The 18,191-nt window shown below is 37.4% G+C and overlaps 1 protein-coding gene across 7 annotated transcripts in view; it reads left to right on the forward strand.

Moving 5' to 3' along the window:
* ARHGAP12 (Rho GTPase activating protein 12) overlaps positions 1 to 18,191 on the forward strand; it is a 147,429-nt gene that overhangs the window by 97,189 nt on the left and 32,049 nt on the right. For 6 of the 7 annotated variants that reach the window (XM_055543973.1, XM_055543971.1, XM_055543978.1 and 3 more), the window contains 3 exons: positions 123 to 203; positions 10,272 to 10,397; positions 13,305 to 13,379. In XM_055543973.1, the coding sequence (XP_055399948.1) occupies positions 123 to 203; positions 10,272 to 10,397; positions 13,305 to 13,379 (282 nt within the window). The remainder of the gene's footprint in view (positions 1 to 122; positions 204 to 10,271; positions 10,398 to 13,304; positions 13,380 to 18,191) is intronic. The other variant, XM_055543977.1, reaches the window with a different exon arrangement.

Genomic DNA, 18,191 nt, shown 5'->3' on the forward strand with positions numbered 1-18,191 from the left:
TTGGAATGTTTTTGAGCAAATGGAATAAAATTCATAAGAATATCATCTAATACCTATGATTTTATAAGCTTAAGCTCAACTTTATTTGCGTTTAAAATAGAACACCTGTTTTGTTTTTATAGTGGCTCAAGCATGTTGACGATCAAGGTAGACAATATTACTACAGTGCAGATGGATCTCGGTCAGAATGGGAGTTGCCAAAGGTAATAAACCTTAACTCTGAGTTTCTGTGTAAAAATAGCGGATGAAGTAATACCTGAGAATGGTTACAACAGGTTTATTTTAACATTTTTATTCAGCTCTTAAAAAGCAGCAAGATTAGTTTTTCCATAATTCATTGAGAATCTGTTGCTTTAATTATTCTGTGACATACGTTTATCTTATAGCTATATAATACTGATAATCCCTATTTAAAAGTTTTTTGACTCAGTTTTCATTGTTCCTGGATCCAAGATCCCCTTTAAGTGGCAGTAACGCAAAGAGTTCTCTTAAATTTGTTGAGTTTTCTGCATGAAGTTGGTGTTAAACTTATTTAAAAGAAAAGCAACTCAGTATTCAAGTTTATTCTTGTATGTAGATGTGTATTATAGTTGAGTCAATCATTAGCAGCATGTAGTAATGAGACCTTCCAGGGTCTCACTGGCTCTCTAAAGATAAATGCTCCAGTTCTGAGTTTATCTAAAGCAGTAGGTTTCAAAATGGTTGTGTACTTACCACTGTTAGTATTAAGATATAAATATTAATGATATCTGAGCAACCATTTACATTTTAATTGGTACCTTATTTTAACCTTTTAGAAAACACCTATGAGTAGCAGATGTATCTGTAGTGTCAATTATCAGATAGACATTAGTTTCTAAATAAATTTTTCTTTTTCCCAAAGTAAGTCAATTTAAAGAAAAATATTAGTAGTTTAGAGATACATGGATATAGAGAAAAATCATTAAAAAATATAGTGCAATGGATAGAATAAACTATAGTCAGAGGGACAGGAAGATAACAAATATTAAAATATGGTTAAAGGAGATGGAAGGTGGGTGGAAAGTTTCCTGTATGCACAAATGAGGAATTCTTGAAGAAGAAAATGGAAGAAGTGGTAGAGAAATAGTATTTTGGAAATATAATTTCTTGGAATTTTCTGAAACTAAAGGAAGGCATCAGTCTTCAACTGGAGCCTTCAATACTGACCAGAACACAGAAAAATAAATACACCTATTGACAAATTTTACTGAATCTGTGAAACTTCAGTAGAGGGAGACAATAGCCATCAAAAGGTATAAAGCAAAATTACCTGTGGTGGCAATTTGCATCACTTGATCCATTCCTCACCCACTCCCATATCAGTGCTTTTTGCTGATTACCTTTGTAGTGACCTCTTGCTGTGGATGGGGGCATATTGTCCTGCTATTACCATGACTGAATATAGTCTAGACATGTGACTTGCTTCCACTGATGGGATGTGAGCAAATGTGTCATAAACATGGTATTGAAAAGGGCTAGTACACCAGGGCTTGCTTTTCCACCTCTGCCTCTGCTGTGAGAGGAATGTATGGTCCTAGGTAGAGTAAATAAATACATTTTAGGAAAATGAACAGCGTCTCAGACATCTGTGGGACCATACAGAAGACCTAACATTCATTTCATGAGAATTCCAGAAGGAGTGAAGAAAGAGTGTGAGGCTGAAAAATATTTTCAGAAACGTTTGAAAACATCTCAGATTTGATAAAAGACAAACCACTAGATTCATGAAGCTGAGTAAATACCAAACAGTATGGACTCGAAGAAATCCACATCCAGACACACTGTAATCAAATTTCTGAAAACTAAAGACTTCATCTTCTCCCCGCTCCAAGAAATATTGTGAAAGCAATTCATTGAAACAACACAGTACTTTGTGGGGGTAATAATGATTTGAATAACAGAGGATGTCTTATTAGAACCCATGGAGCCAGAAGGAAGTGGTGCAACATTTTACAAATGTGGAAAGAAAAAAACTCATGATTGTATATCCAGCAAAAATATCCTTCAGGCATGAAAGTAAAATAAAGACGTTTTCAGATTAAAGTAAACCCAGAGATTTATTACCAACAGTCTTGTTCTCAAAGAATTGCTATCAGAAATCCTTAAAATGGAAGAGAAATGATAAATGAAGAAAACTTGGGACGTTAAAAATGAACAGAGTATAATGGGAAGGCTGAATATCTGAAGACACATTTGTCTTGCGTTTTAAAGGGATATAAGAAGATATTACATGAACTGTGAACTTCCTGATGTTCAAGCTGGTTTTAGAAAAGGCAGAGGAACCAGAGATCAAATTGCCAACATCCGCTGGATCATGGAAAAAGCAAGAGAGTTCCAGAAAAACATCTGTTTCTGCTTTATTGACTACGCCAAAGCCTTTGACTGTGTGGATCACAATAAACTGTGGACAATTCTGAAAGAGATGGGAATACCAGACCACCTGACCTGCCTCTTAAGAAATCTGTATGCAGGTCAGGAAGCAACAGTTAGAACTGCACATGGAACAACAGACTGGTTCCAGATAGGAAAAGGAGTTCGTCAAGGCTGTATATTGTCACCCTGCTTATTTAACTTCTATGCAGAGTACATCATGAGAAACGCTGGACTGGAAGAAGCACAAGCTGGAATCAAGATTGCCAGGAGAAATATCAATAACCTCAGATATGCAGATGACACCACCCTTATGGCAGAAAGTGAAGAGGAGCTAAAAAACCTCTTGATGAAAGTGAAAGTGGAGAGTGAAAAAGTTGGCTTAAAACTCAACATTCAGAAAACGAAGATGATGGCATCCAATCCCATCACTTCATGGGAAATAGATGGGGAGACAGTGGAAACAGTGTCAGACTTTATTTTGGGGGGCTCCAAAATCACTGCAGATGGTGATTGCAGCCATGAAATTAAAAGACGCTTACTCCTTGGAAGGAGGGTTATGACCAACTTAGATAGCATATTCAAAAGCAGAGACATTACTTTGCCAACAAAGGTCCGTCTAGTCAAGGCAATGGTTTTTCCTGTGGTCATGTATAGATGTGAGAGTTGGACTGTGAAGAAGGCTGAGCGCCGAAGAATTGATGCTTTTGAACTGTGGTGTTGGAGAAGACTCTTGAGAGTCCCTTGGACTGTAAGGAGATCCAACCAGTCCATTCTGAAGGAGATCAGCCCTGGGATTTCTTTGGAAGGAATGATGCTAAAGCTGAAACTCCAGTACTGTGGCCACTTCATGAGAAGAGTTGACTCATTGGAAAAGACTCTGATGCTGGGAGGGATTGGGGGCAGGAGGAGAAGGGGATGACAGAGGATGAGATGGCTGGATGGCATCCCTGACTTGATGGACGAGAGTCTGAGTGAACTCCAGGAGTTTGTGATGGACAGGGAGGCCTGGCGTGCTGCGATTCATGGGGTCGCAAAGAGTCGGACACAACTGAGCGACTGAACTGAACTGAAGAAGATATTCTATGCAAATAGAAATCAAAAGAAAGCTGCAATAGCAATATTCATATCAGACAAAATAGGCTTTAAAATAAAGACAGTTATAAGAGACAATGGACACTGCATAAAGATCAAAGGATCAATCCAAGAAAAAGATATAACAATTGTAAATATATACATACACAACATAGGAATATTTCAATATATAAGGCAAATGCGAATAGCCATAAAAGGAGAAATCAGCAGTAACATAACAGTAGTGGGGGATTTTAACACCCCACTTTGATCAATGGACAGATCATCCAGACAGAAAATGAATAAGAAAACATAGGCTTTAAATGACACCCAAGGCTGGATGGACTTAATTGATATTTATAGAGCATTCCATCCAAAAGCAGCAGAGTACACATTCTCAAGTGCACGTAGAGCATTCTCCAGGATTGATCACATGCTGGGCCACAAAGTGTGCCTCAGTAAATTCAAGAAAATTGAAATCATGTCAGGCATCTTTTCCAGTCACACTGCTTTGAGATTAGGAATCTAACTGCAAGGAAAAAAACTGTAAAAAACACAAACACATGGAGATTAAACTATATGCTACTAGACAACCAGTTGATCACTTAGGAAATCAAAGAGGAAATCAAAAAAATTATATTTGACCTTTAAAAAAATTAGAACATTTCTAAGGTGGAGATGTTATCTAGGACAACTGTATTGTGAAGAGGGGAGAGTAGTGTGACATAATTGTAGGTAAGGTTTCTACATTTCACTTGAAATAGTAAAATTCTGATATTGGTAGACTGGGAGGAATTAAATACATAATTTGTAATACCTAGAGTAAGCACTAAAAAACTGTAACGCAAAATAGACTTAAAGAGCTATAGATTAAACTACATTAGTAAAAGCTCAGGATAGTCCATAGGAAGACAGGAAAGGAGAAACAGGCATGATAAACAGAATGTAAAACAAAGCAACAGACTTAAATCCTAACATATAAATAAATTACATTAAATGTAAATGGTTTAAACAGAGCTATTGAATATTTTTGGAAATGATAAAAACCATGACCCAATTATATGTTTCTACAAAAAGATCACTTCAAATGTAAGGATATATTACATCATGCTGAAGATTACTTATCATATAGTTTACAGTAAATCTCATACTTCATGGTGCCATTGCAGAAGCTTTGCCATTAGAGTTAGGTCTTAGACTATAACTTTCCTGTCAGTGCTTCTATTCGACAATTAAAAAAAACAAAGAAGAATTAAGAGACGCAATTGTTCCTTTTATTGTTAGAAAATCAGGAGATTTGGCAAACTTAGAACTGTTACTAGTTCAGCAATTTTGCTGGACATAAAATCAACCTAAAAACTACCCAATTCTCTAGTAAAAAGTTAATTTGAAAATATGATAGGAATAAAGTTCTTTTTTATATTAGCAGCAGCAACAACGCCAAGAAGAATCCTAAGATTATACCTACAGAAAGTTTGTAAGATCTTAAGAAAATTTCAGAGCAGAATTGAGGGACATAAAAGATGACCTGAAATGATGCAATACACCATTATGATCTTGGGTTGGGATGCTTAACATTGTAACAGTGTCCCCATTGATCTGTAAATTTCACTGCATTTCCATTTACTATTCCTGTCTCCACCTTTTTTGTTTTTGTGAATTGATGCTAAATTTTACTTACAAGCAAAAGTCTATGAAGAACCAAAATATTCCTGAGTAGGGAGAATGTCTACTCAAGAATAGGAGAGGGGTGGGGTCCCTGCTTTAGTGATTAAGTTGTGGGCACATGTGCAGAGAAATAGACCAGCAGAACAGAATAGGAACCTCAGATGTAGCATCACAAATCCCTGGGTAAAGCATGGACTGTACAATAAATATTTTGAAGATTATTGGTTATTCCCGGGGTGGCGGGGCAGGGAATGAAATAAACATAGATCTTGACTTCTCACCTAATGATTAATTCCAGGTAGATGACAGTTGTAAATGTAATAAGCAAAACTTTAAAGCCTACAGAATGCTGGATCAGAGAATGTCTTTGACTTCAGAGTAGGAAGCATTTCTTCAATAAGACTGTGTAAGGAAAAACTATAAAGGAAAAGATGGACAGATGTGACTACCTACAGTCCAGCGGAACACCTTTTAATATTAAAGATACATACACAAAGGGGAAGAGATGAGCTTTGGGCTCAGAAAAGCTACATTCAATTTGCAAAGCTTACAAAGGCTTAGAAACCAAAATGTATAAAGAACTTGCTGGTTCTTTATGTACACACTAGTGAGAGAGAGAACCTAATTGAAAATAGGCAAAATACATGACTGTCAGGGGAGTGTGTAATTTCCTTGGTTCTGTCTCGTCACAACAAAAATTTGAAGCGACGGACGTTAAAGCCCTAGGTGTGTCACAGTTCTTGGACAGTGTTACAGCTCTGTGCTACAGCTCAGTTTTATTTAGAAAATACAGGAAAATACATCCTCTAGGCATGAGGGCATGCTGACCCAAAAGCCTCGAAGTGGAGGGGGAAAGAGAGAGAAAGAGAGACAGTGCGTGCGGGAGAGAGACCCCGGGCCCTCTGGCTCCTCTTTTTATGTGTTTTTCCTCCCCCTGGGCCTGCCCTATGCAACTTGGGCTAGCCAGGAGTGCTGTTTGTTCTACCTGAGGTCCTCACTCTGGTCCTCAGACCTTCCTTTGTTCTATTTTCGTGGGCTTTTCTCTTCCTTGTCTTTTAGCCACCACCATTCTGGACTCCTTTTTCCTATTGTAACTACCTAACATGACTAAGCCATAGGGAGGAAAGGAAATTCATGAAATAAGTATTTGGAAAGAATTTCCAAGTCACCAGGAGAATGAAAGCAATGAAGTAACATTATACATAAGTATATACATTTATTTTCTATACGCAAATGTGTATAAATTGAACAGTACCAAGTAAGGCAGTGGAGAGTATTATATTCTGCTGGTGGAGTGCTGTCAGTACCCCACGTTCAGAAGGTTAAATTGTGCTGTCTGTGAAACTGCTAGGTGGCGTTTCGCTGGGCTCCAGAGAGCTCTGGTCCTTTGTATCTCAGCACAAAAAGAATTTAGCAAGAGGCAAAGTAGTGGATAAGATGTGAGTATTAGAGTAGGCCACTTGTGGGGCTTACAAGTGGGTGGGTGAGAGTGACAAATGCTGAGAACTTACTAGTTGCAGTTTTATAATCAAAGGAAAAGTGGGGAAGGGCAAAAGACCATCTGTCTCATTCTTGAGTAGACATCTTGCTTTCATCATCAGCTCTTCCTCCAGATGGGACAGGGGAGTTTTGTCCCTGCCTGGTCAAGCCAGGGCTGTCATGCTGCTATGGAAAAATTACTTCAGGTCTCAGTACAATGAGGGTCTTTCACTTTGAAGTGTCAGCTTTCCATAAATTACTGTTTTCTTTATGCAGGCAGAGAGCGTGTCCTAGGTATCATTAACTTAGTTCACTAGGCAGGATGTGGGTCTCATGCCACCATTGTTTTATTGTTTGGGGGCATGTCTCATGCTTTGTTTGCATGGGTTTTGCTGCTAAGCAAGCCTGCTTGGTTTTGTGGTTAAGCAAGCCTGCTTTATTCAGTGATCATTAACGTATTGTGGTCTCCCAGAGCCCCCTAAAGTTCCTCTCTATCTACACTCCTCAAATGGTATTTCTGAGCTATTTGATTATCCTACTCTACCCCTATCATCCACATACAAGGTAGTGTTATGAGGAAGTGAAGTATAAATGAGTTTGAGCTGCAAGCTCACCAACATGGATTTAGTTTTTTTGTTGTTGTTTTTTAATAAAAAGATTATTGAGTGAAAAACCAAATGGAAGATTGATATGTGTGATATTATTCCATTTATATAAAATTTAAAAGCCCACAAATAATATGTAGTTATGCTGCTGCAAAGTCACTTCAGTCGTGTCTGACTCTGTGTGACCCCATAGACGGCAGCCCACCAGGCTCCCCCGTCCCTGGGATTCTCCAGGCAAGAACACTGGAGTGGGTTACCATTTCCTTCTCCAATGCATGAAAGTGAAAAGTGAAAGTGAAGTTGCTCAGTCGTGTCAGACTCTTAGCGACCCCATAGATTACAGCCCACCAGGCTCCTCCGTCTATGGGGTTTTCCAGGCAAGAGTACTGGAGTGGGGTGCCATTGCCTTCTCCAAATATGTAGTTATAGATACATATATATATATACTAAAGTGTAAAGTTCCTGAGAATGGTGAAGACTGAGTTATATGGTACTGCCAGGCAGGGGTTAATGTGTGTGTTAGTCGCTCAGTCGTGTCCAATACTTTGCCACCTTATGGACTGTAGCCTGTCAGGCTCCTCTATTCGTGGAATTCTCCAGGCAAAAATACTGGAGTGGGTTGCCATTTCCTTCTGCAGGGGATCTTCCAGACCCCGGCATCGATCCAAGGTGTCCGGTGTTGCAAGGCAGATTCTTTGCTTTCTGAGCCACCAGGGAAGCCCTTGCTGGGGAGGGGAAGAGGAACGGAATCTAAAAAATATGCTCAGGGAACCCTCATATTTTATTTCTCTATTAATCAGAAAGTTACCTGTCTTAGTTATGTTGGAGCTCAGTGGTGGGTTTTTACTATAGTTGCTATTCTCTTGTATGTTTGAAATTATTCAAATAAAAATTCAATTAAAATTCTTAAAAGAGGTGTTTTTTAAGATTTTTTAAATGTTAAGTTTTAGTCATCTTGTTCAACTAGATGTGTTTGTGTGTGTATTTTAACTGTGGTGTCGTCTTATTTTTCTTTTCTAAAATTACGTGACACTTTATTTTTGTCTTCTGTCTACACTAGATTTTATATCACATTTTATTTATGCTTTATTTGCTTTTATGAACATACGATTGCCTAGTAAAACTGTCAACACCTTTAAAATGGTGATTATTACCCAGTTTAATTTTACAGGATTTTTGTTGCCCTGCTAAAAGGATTTCTAAACAGTTGTGGTAATTATAAAGTTCAAAAGCTAGGGTAGATATCCATTAACGTTCATACACAAGCTACACACAACTGCACATTTTAATTGTTCCTAACAATGATTGTATTGAAGTGATAATACAACTCTACTTAATAACTGGGTTTCTGCACTTAAGAAATTTATTTCACAGAATTTTTGGGGGGGAAGCTTTTAATCTCCATCTTTGTTCATTCTATAAATGATCCTTTTGTGAACTTGTGTGACAGATTTTAAGATTGCTGTTTGTTAGGCAACAGTGAGTGAAAAACATATACCCATATGACTGCCTGGCTTTGGCAAATTCTGATGTGAAAAATGAAGTAACAGCTTTGGGAAATAGTTTGGAGGGCCTGCATGGACTCATTTTGGAAAGGGAAGAAATGACATACTGTGGAGAAAGATGTTGGAAGGTTTTTTAAAATAATAAAAACAGTATAAATTATGTATTATTGAAATTTAATAATAAGATAAAATAATTTCACTGAAATTACAATGAGTCATTAAAATTTAAGATTTACTGGGGTTTTTTGAGAAGTAGGTATTAGGAATACTTTGGTTTCAGGAGAAGAATGTATCCCTTAAAAATAGATGAATTTTCTTTTGTCATTTTATTATAATTTATTATTTATAATATATTAAAACCGCCTGTATGAAACAGCATAACTCTTAAACCTCACATTTCTCAAATGTTTATGCCTGGTGGTCTACTTGACATTTCAAACATTGCAAGACTTAGAATCTTATTAATAATGTGTTCTTAATTTTATATGTAATTTTTGTTTGGCAGTCACTACTTATCCTTTGTGAGGAGGGCATGATGACCCACTGCAGCAGAGAATCCCCATGGACAGAGGAGCCTGGTGGACTACAGTCCATGGGGTTGCAAAGTGTGGGACATAACTGAGCGACTAAGCACAGCACTTATCCTTTGTACACAACTGATATATTCACGATTGGTGTCTGGCACTAGTATGGTCACTACTGTTTGACTTGGTTACATTTTACCACTTCAGAGAAATAAATAGTAGTGTGCTTGGCCTATAAATGGAAAGTAAAAGTAAAAACAAAAAGCCCTTTAAAATGTGAATATACTGTTGTGTGGAGAAGGCAATGGCACCCCACTCCAGTACTCTTGCCTGGAAAATCCCATGGATGGAGGAGCCTGGTGGGCTGCAGTCCATGAGGTCGCTAAGAGTTAGACATGACTGAGTGACTTCACTTTTCACTTTTCACTTTCATGCATTGGAGAAGGAAATGGCAACCCACTCCAGTATTCTTGCTTGGAGAATCCCAGGGACGGGGGAGCCTGGTGGGCTGCCGTCTATGGGGTCGCACAGAGTCGGACACGACTGAAGTGACTTAGCAGCAGCAGCGGCAGCAGCAACATACTGTTGTGTATGAAAGCATCATTTTAAAAACATAAGCCAATAACTGAGTTCATGTGGATTTTCAGAGTAGAAGGAACTTTAAAAAATTAATTAGTCTGGTGACCTCATTTTACAAATCATAATAACTAATATTTATTGAGACCCTATCAGGGCAACATTTGGCACTTTTTATATACTATTTAACCCTCTACTTCTGTTGTATCTGTTTTACAGTGAATGCAATTTAGACTTGGGGATATTAAGTGTTTTGCCAAAAATAACATGAACTCGGTCTCTCCAGCACCCAAGTGTGTGAACTTGTGCCAAGTGCTGGTCAGAGATGAGTGAACTCCTTTTAATGTCACATGGTGAGCTTTGCCTGATGCCACGTGTCACTCGGAGCCAGCATGTTTAGATTCCACTTTTGTTTCTATTATTTATGAGGTGTAATTTGTTTTCTTTAGTACAACGCTTCATCTCAGCAGCAAAGAGAAATTATTAAAAGTCGGAGCCTGGACAGGCGGCTGCAAGAACCAATAGTATTGTCAAAGTGGAGACATAGCACCATTGTGCTGGACGCCAATGACAAGGTAGGCGTTCTGAGAAAATAAATCTGTTGAGAGCTAGGGCAAGTTCTTTATGCTTTATTTTCTTCTTTGTTGAGTCTCATACCTTGGTGGTGACTGTTTTATTGCATGCCATATCTGTTTGTCCCAGAGTGGGGATTGGTTTTGAAGTTTTTTCTGGTTTTTGACCTATGGCATAATGATGTATGTATACCCGATACATTGGGCCTGGTGGGTGATAGATTTTTTTCATAATCTCATTTTAAAGTCACACATCATTATTGTTTGTCTTCAGTTTCTAAGAGATTTAATGGTAAAGACATTTAATTAACTTTCCCATCCCAGGAAGATTGAAGGCTTCTCCTCCTGTTTCCCTAACAGCTCTCTGCTCAAAGTGGCTTCTGAGAAGTCTTGTTCTCTGTGTGAAATAGGGAGTGGATTTTGATGCAACATGAGATTGGAAAAGCGGTAGAATTTTTAACTTCCTTGTGAGTTACATCTTTACCTTGTGACTCAAGTCCAGTGATAGAATAGGAAATTACTACAGATTTGTAGACATCAGACATACTGATGTTAAGTGGTTGGTGATGATGTGAGAGTGGCAGTAACACCCTAAAATTGGAAAATTTGGCACTGGGGACTCTGTTTTACAGGCAAGATTCCACCTTCGGCATAGTTAACAGGCTTCCTGCATTTGCAGGCACGTCAGCGACAGCAGGAGGCCCTCTCCTGAGGCATATTTCTCTGTGTTTGGATACTTTCAGTCCTAAATTCATTTTTAGATTGTCTCTATCAGTCAGTCAAATAAGTACTTCTAATTTCTATTTGTAAGGATATTAGGTGGTGGAGTGTAGAGGGCATATTAAAGGAATGAAATTCTGGAGTCTGTTGCTATTGAAGGTTTGGAAATATATTAGAATTTAAATTAACCTATATAGGTAAGAGTCCCTAGAGATTTATTAATAATAGAAAAATTCATTTAACTATAAGAACCAGATTACACTTCATTGTATACAAAAAACTCCTGTACTGTATGTGATGTATGCTCTAACGCCCAAGCTATGGTTGAACCAACTCTTATTGCATCATCCAGTGAACTCTAGAATAAAAAGGATGCTTTTTTGCTGATGTAGACTTAAAATTTCTTACCTCTTTGTAATCTTTCTTGAGATCATTTTCAGTATATTATTAGAATAACATATGGAGTTCTTATTTCATATCCTTTTTTCATCTTATTGTTTCAGAATATGATAAACGTGATTTTCTTGAGACTAGAACTTATTTTTGTAGAAATGGCTTTTTCCCTCTACCTTATAAATGGGAATCATAGATAATTATTTCATCAGATAAACTCTGTTACTTATTATTATCTTCTAGTATATATGTTTTTAAGAATTTAAGATTATAAAGAGGGACTATACCAAGAACAACCTGGTGGACTATTACAAGGGGTAAACTCTGTATAACTTGAGAAGTAATCATAGAAACCTAATACTGTGTGGCAGATGTTGTTACAGTGCTATAGGTCCTAATTCAGTTGCCAGACAACCTTGAAGGAAGTAGGTGAGGGTATGTAGTTACCACTCATTTTATTCAGTTACTTATTTTCTAGTTTATGGGTCATCAAATCTTTCCTCTTTTTCTCACACTGTTTTAATATTAGGCACTCTTTGAGAAGTCAAGAAATGGAAAAGCAAAACTTCTGAAGCTGTCAGAAAAAATACCTTAAATGAGGCTAAACTGACGTTTGGACATTAAATGTAATTTCTTTTTATAAAGAAATATTTGACATGATTTTAATGTTTTCTCTATTTATATGTAGGCCTTGGATGTTTGCTTTTAAGGTTGTCCCTTCAAGAATTCTTCCTTGTAAAATTTCACTGCTGCCTAGTTTCTGTATTTACAAATTGTATAGGTTATGAACCTGAAGACTTTTTTCCAGTAAACAGATGTTGAATTAATGGTTTGTATTGTGATTTAATAAAATTTCCAGGCTCGTCACCAGTATTTAATCCAGTTTTCATAAGTATAGAAAAGTAGATGATACAGATGTGAAGATGAATGTCCAGAGAAATTATCTGGCTTTATAGGAAAGTTTGATGTTGGCATATGATTTTCCTAATTCTCTTTTCCTGAAATTATTCAAAGCTTCTAGGAGAACAGAGAACATTTAAATTGAACTTGGGCTGTTGGTACCAATAAAATGTTTCTTTGGTCTTATCCTCCATGAATAGTGTTACAAATACCTGAGGTAGAAATCACATACCATTCTAATATTGACAAAGCAGAATTTCTTTGAGAATGCACATTATTGGCTTGCTTCTTTTCTCTTGTAGGCTTAGATTTTAAAATATTCCTTTTTTTTCTGGTGAGTTATTAACTGTCAATCTGAGGTTTCTTCTTTGCATACTAAAAAAAAACTTTATTTCTAATAACTGAGGTTAGCTATAAATTTATATTAAATATTAATAGCAGTTTAATTAAATACAAGTTCTCATTCTGGCAGTTGCCAAGTAGTTCCTGTGAGTGTTCTGTGCCAAATCCTACCAGGATTCACACCAAGAGCAAATTAACATGTTGACTGTTAACGTTTTTATCCACAAGTGTGCAGATTTTACTTATTTTAAATATGGTTAATTTAGCTGATGCAGCATCATGATTTTAAGGCAGCATGCTTCATTTCTTTTGAGTAATCCTGTATATGATATTTAAGTTTATAGTAATTGGTACAAAATATGCCATATTTTATAAACTTTATGACATCTGTAGTTTCACATCTGTACCATATTAGTTTCTTAGCTAAATATAGAAGGGAAGTAACCAGGAAAAAATTTTTCTCAGCCTCCCTTATTAAGCTCTCCCTCTATGAGTGGAGGGAGAAATACAATTATATGAAATAGAGTAACATTTTTCATTACTTATTTTTTGTAGGAATCTCCATCTGCCTCAAAACCCTGCTATCCTGAACATGAGTCTTCTCCCTCTTCACCAAAGCACCAAGATACAGTTAGTATGATAGCAGCAAGTAGAAAATATAGTCCAATTATTTCAATCAGTGTCAGCAAATTAATTTTCTCTTAAGTGTAATGTTTAAATATCTCTTGGGCTTCTAAAAAATTTCATTGGTCTCTCAAAAAATAACCAGATAATAGGTTTAAATTAAAAATTAAATTAATTAATTAAATTTTTAATTAATTAAAAGTTAATTAAATTTTACTGATTTAAAAATTCTCTGCTTTGTGCAAAATATGGTACCTTCATGATCAACTTGTATACCATATTTATAAGGGATGAATTTATGTTTGGCTTCTGAACATAAATGTTAAAGTCCCTGGAGAATACTATCAAGTTTACACATTACCCTTTCTTCCTCAGGCCAACAGTCCAAAGGTAAGAAGCACCCTCCTCCTTATTAACGAGCTTAGATGCCCTTTTCCCTTCTAAACTGTCAGATGCATCACCCAGCCTATGCCAGGTAATATTGGCAGTACCTACCTCAACCTGAGGTTTCTCCTAAGCTTGGAAAACCGCCGGTGACTTCTCTTCAGTCTTAACGTTGGAGAAATTCTACTTGACCTCAGTGTTTGCAGGACCGACCTCCCCAAGTCTTCCTGCGATTTGCTGCTCCTCCTCTTCCCCTCCAGTGGCTTCATTTCCTTTCAGAAAGGGGGACTAAACTCCGTGTTGAGGTCTGTGAGGCTGTGCCTGTCCTGAGTCCTCAGCCCCGCTCACTTGTTCTCACTGCCCTCTGGCTCTTCAGCTCCAGGGCCTTCATGTACTGAAACCTCTGTCCCTCACATCTTTGTCCAGTCAACTTCTAGGTCATTCCTTAGAGCTTGGTTCAGACTCAGAATTTTATTCTAATCCTCTAGATTTGGTCAGATTTCCCTGTAGTGGATTTCCCTGGTGGCTCAGTAAAGGATCTGCCTGTAATGCAGGAGACCTGGGTTCAATCGCTGGGTCGGGAAGATCTCCTGGAGAAGGGAATGGCTACCCATTCCAGTAGTCTTGCCTGGGAAATTCCATGGACAGAGCGTGGCAGGCAACAGTCCATGGGGTCGCAAAAAGTCGGACAGGACTGAGCGACTATCATTTTCACTTTCATACTTTCCCTGTAGTCCTCTTCATAGCATTTAAGTATATGTTATTTGATTCCATAAAATAGAGCAACTCTTTGCATTTCTTATTTCTTGTAGGAGCTTCCAACCCTTAGTTAATGTCTTCCCCACTAGACAAAGGAAAGCTTCCTTAGAGCAGAACCAGAGTACTCAGTGCAGTAGAGTTTTGCTGTTCCAGGGAGTTTTGCTGAATGAAGAAATAAAATTTGTAAAGTTTTTTAAAAAACAAACTTTCATTGTTATTTCCTTAATTTTAAGGAATAAACTTTATTAGGATACTTCTGATTTCCTAGGGACCCAGATTTTCATAGATGGTGCTTTCCTTTTACAGGCTCTTCCTCCCTTCCCTGAGCAAGTCTGGTCTTTTGATTCGTCTAACATGTTGTCCACCTGTCCTTCTGATGTTGCTCAGAGGGTTTCACTGCCTACCCTGCTCCTTGGCTTCTCTGCACCTACAGTTAATCCTGAGCTGACTTGGAGGAGGACTCTGTAGGTCCTGCCCCCACTAACCTCAGCATAACAATTCTCTGAGTTGCAAGTCATTGACTGCATCCATGGAGTGAAAGTTACCTTGTGTTCCCCCATCTCCCTGCTGCGAGTTTAAACTACAAAGGGACTCATAGGGATAGATAGGGGCTGCTTTCTCCTTTTTTCTTTTACATTGTTTAACACAGTCCTGGGTACATAAACATCAAATAAAGATAAAAGTAAATGTGATTGTAGTGGTTTTGTCAAGAATTATTGTATGAACCTAAGGTACTGTTACTACAGTATCTTAATTTATCCATCTATCTAGAAAAAGGAAAACACCTTTTTAAACTTAAGTATGGGTAATGTATAACTTCTAAGAAAACCTTTTATAAATTATTTCTGTTTTGGTAAAAGGGAATTTCTAGGTAATCCTAGAAACATGAGTTTATAAATGTCCCACGTAGGTTACAAAGGACTGTTTGCAGCTTATTCCCCCACGCAGTTATCCTTTCTCAAGGGTTTGCCAAGCACCCTGACTGTCCTGGACTCAGGGTCCCCTCTCACGGCCGTGGCAGGGAACTACCTCACCAGGATTCTGTTTCATTCTTTATTTGCTTGCATGTGAAAAAAAAAAAGAACAACTCTGTTAATTCTGCCTAAGGCTATTCTGTTTTCTCATAAGTGTAGAGTGTCCTTCCCCCCATCCCCCAGTTCAGCACCCTCCAACTGCCCCCACGCCCAGAGGCTTCTGTCCCCTGAATATCTTCCTCAGCCTCTGCTCCCTGTCCTCCACTCGCACTGTTTGAACTGAGTCTTTCACCTGTCTTTCCCACTCTTACCCAATTAATATGAGCAAATATTTTCTTAGTTCTTTGACTTAAAATCTGGTTGGCATAAAGCCTTAGTGGTAAGAAAAAAGAAGCTACAAATGTAGAAATGAAACTGACACTGTAATCAGTGTTAGTTACTTGGTGTCATCTTTAAATCTCTGCAAATTGCCCAGCTACCTCTCAAATCTTTTTTTTTTTTAAATTAAAACTGTATTGAAATATAACTAACATACTGTACCATTCACCTATTTAAACTGTACAGTTTGGTGGTTGTTAGTATTAATATATTCAGATACGTGCAACTATTGTTACACTCATTTAGAATATCTTCATCACCTCGAAAAGAAGTACTCATCTGTCATGACCCCCTCTACCTCCACACCCCATCAAGCCCTAAACAGCCAGTAATTACTTTCTATCTCACTAGATTTGCCTGTTCTGCTCCTTTCATATGAATAGAATCATATAATACGTGGTCTTTTTTTACAAGCTTTGTTCACTTGCATATAATGTCTTCATTCAGTCTCTTCTAATCAAAGCAGATTAAAATTTCATCCCTTAATACAAATTTTAAGCATGTTCATTTTTTTCTTGTTCTTTCCAGTTTTCAAATACATTATTTTTCATAGTCACCTGAAGTCCTTTTTAGAAATAGGTAGTGTATACATCTTTTAAAAAATTGATAATATTTCTCTACAGTATGACTAGAGCATGGATTCAGTAGGATTTTGTAGGCTGATCTAAAGACCTAATCTCTATTTGTCCCAATGTACCTATGAGAATATGCGTTTTAAAGTTTTCAGTTACTAAGTAGTGAATACAATTTTGAATATATAATTTGGAAACAAGCTTTGACCTTATGTTTTCAAATAATGGTATTAAAGTGCTTTACCCACTTTGGAGCAAAGGACATTTCAACACGTTCTTTAACAAGAGTGTTTAGTGGACAGATTGTCTTAATTTTTTTCCATTGAACATGATTTAGACATTAATTTTTTTTAAATAAAACTGGTTCTTTAAACATTTTTTTAATCTAGGTGAAACTCACTTAACGTAAAATTAGTCATTAACTATTTTAAAGTTTGTAATTCAGTGGCTTTAGTGTATTTACAATATGTGCCTAGTTTTAGGACGCTTTCATCAGGAGACCCCTACCCATCAGTCACTGTACATTTCCCTGCCCCTTCTCCCCTCCCCGCAGTAAGCTCTAGTTTGAAGATCTGTATGGATTTACCTGTCCTGGAAGTTTCATCACAGTGGTTCTTTTTCGACATTATATTCTTCCTCTGTGTGGAAAGAATCTTTTTATTACATTATTATAAGATGATTAACTGAAGATAAAAGTTTTCTTGGGAGATATTGATTTTGATATTAACAGTTATTACCCAAAATTGGGAAATGTTTACTTTACTAAATGAATGCAAAATCAGTTACAGATTCTGGAGCTTGCAAAGAGGTTATGAACCTGTGGAAGTTTTCCCAAATTACTCAATGGAACAAATATTTAATTGTTTTCTTGCCTTATTAGGATAAGACAATCTTATTACAGTCTTTTTGGTTCAACCTTAACCAATTTTACTAGTTCTTATTAAAACATTCCTGCTTATTTTCAACTTGAAGTTTCCTTTGGAGTATCAGTGTATTCAGACTAAGAAATATTTGTGTGTGAGTATGGACAGTTTGGAGAAGGCAATGGCATCCCACTCCAGTACTTTTGCCTGGAAAATCCCATGGATGGAGGAGCCTGGAAGGCTGCAGTCCATGGGGTCGCTGAGGGTCGGACACGACTGAGCGACTTCACTTTCACTTTTCACTTTCGTGCGTTGGAGAAGGAAATGGCAACCCACTCCAGTGTTCTTGCCTGGAGAATCCCAGGGATGGGGGAGCCTGGTGGGCTGCCATCTATGGGGTCGCACAGAGTCGGACACAACTAAAGCGACTTAGCAGCAGCAGCAGCATGGACAGTTTTTAGAGGGCTAAGAAATATTTGTGTGAGTACGGACAGATTTTAGAGGACTTAACAAAGTTTTTATGAAGTTATTTTAGTAAGCTACACAACACATTGATGGACTTTGATCCTAAGTGGAGAAAAGTACACCAAATAGTATGAAAAATACGTCTAAATTCCTTTTTCCAAAACTCACACCTGAATAGTCAAACCTGTATCCTCCTGCTCATCACTTTTATGTCAGATGCAGAACTTCAGTGTTTAAGAGCTAAAGCTTTATTTTCTCCATCACTGACCTTCTCCTATATTTCTTTTTTTAATGCCTTCTTTTATTTATTTAATTTTATTTTCTGACTGTACCACACAGCATCCAGGATCTTAACTTCCTGACCAGGGATCAAACCCACACCCCCTGCAGTGGAAGAGAGGAGTTGTTTGTTTGTTTTTGGCT

The sequence above is a fragment of the Bubalus kerabau genome, chromosome 13 (assembly GCF_029407905.1).
Source record: "Bubalus kerabau isolate K-KA32 ecotype Philippines breed swamp buffalo chromosome 13, PCC_UOA_SB_1v2, whole genome shotgun sequence".
Taxonomy (NCBI): Eukaryota; Metazoa; Chordata; class Mammalia; order Artiodactyla; family Bovidae; genus Bubalus; species Bubalus kerabau.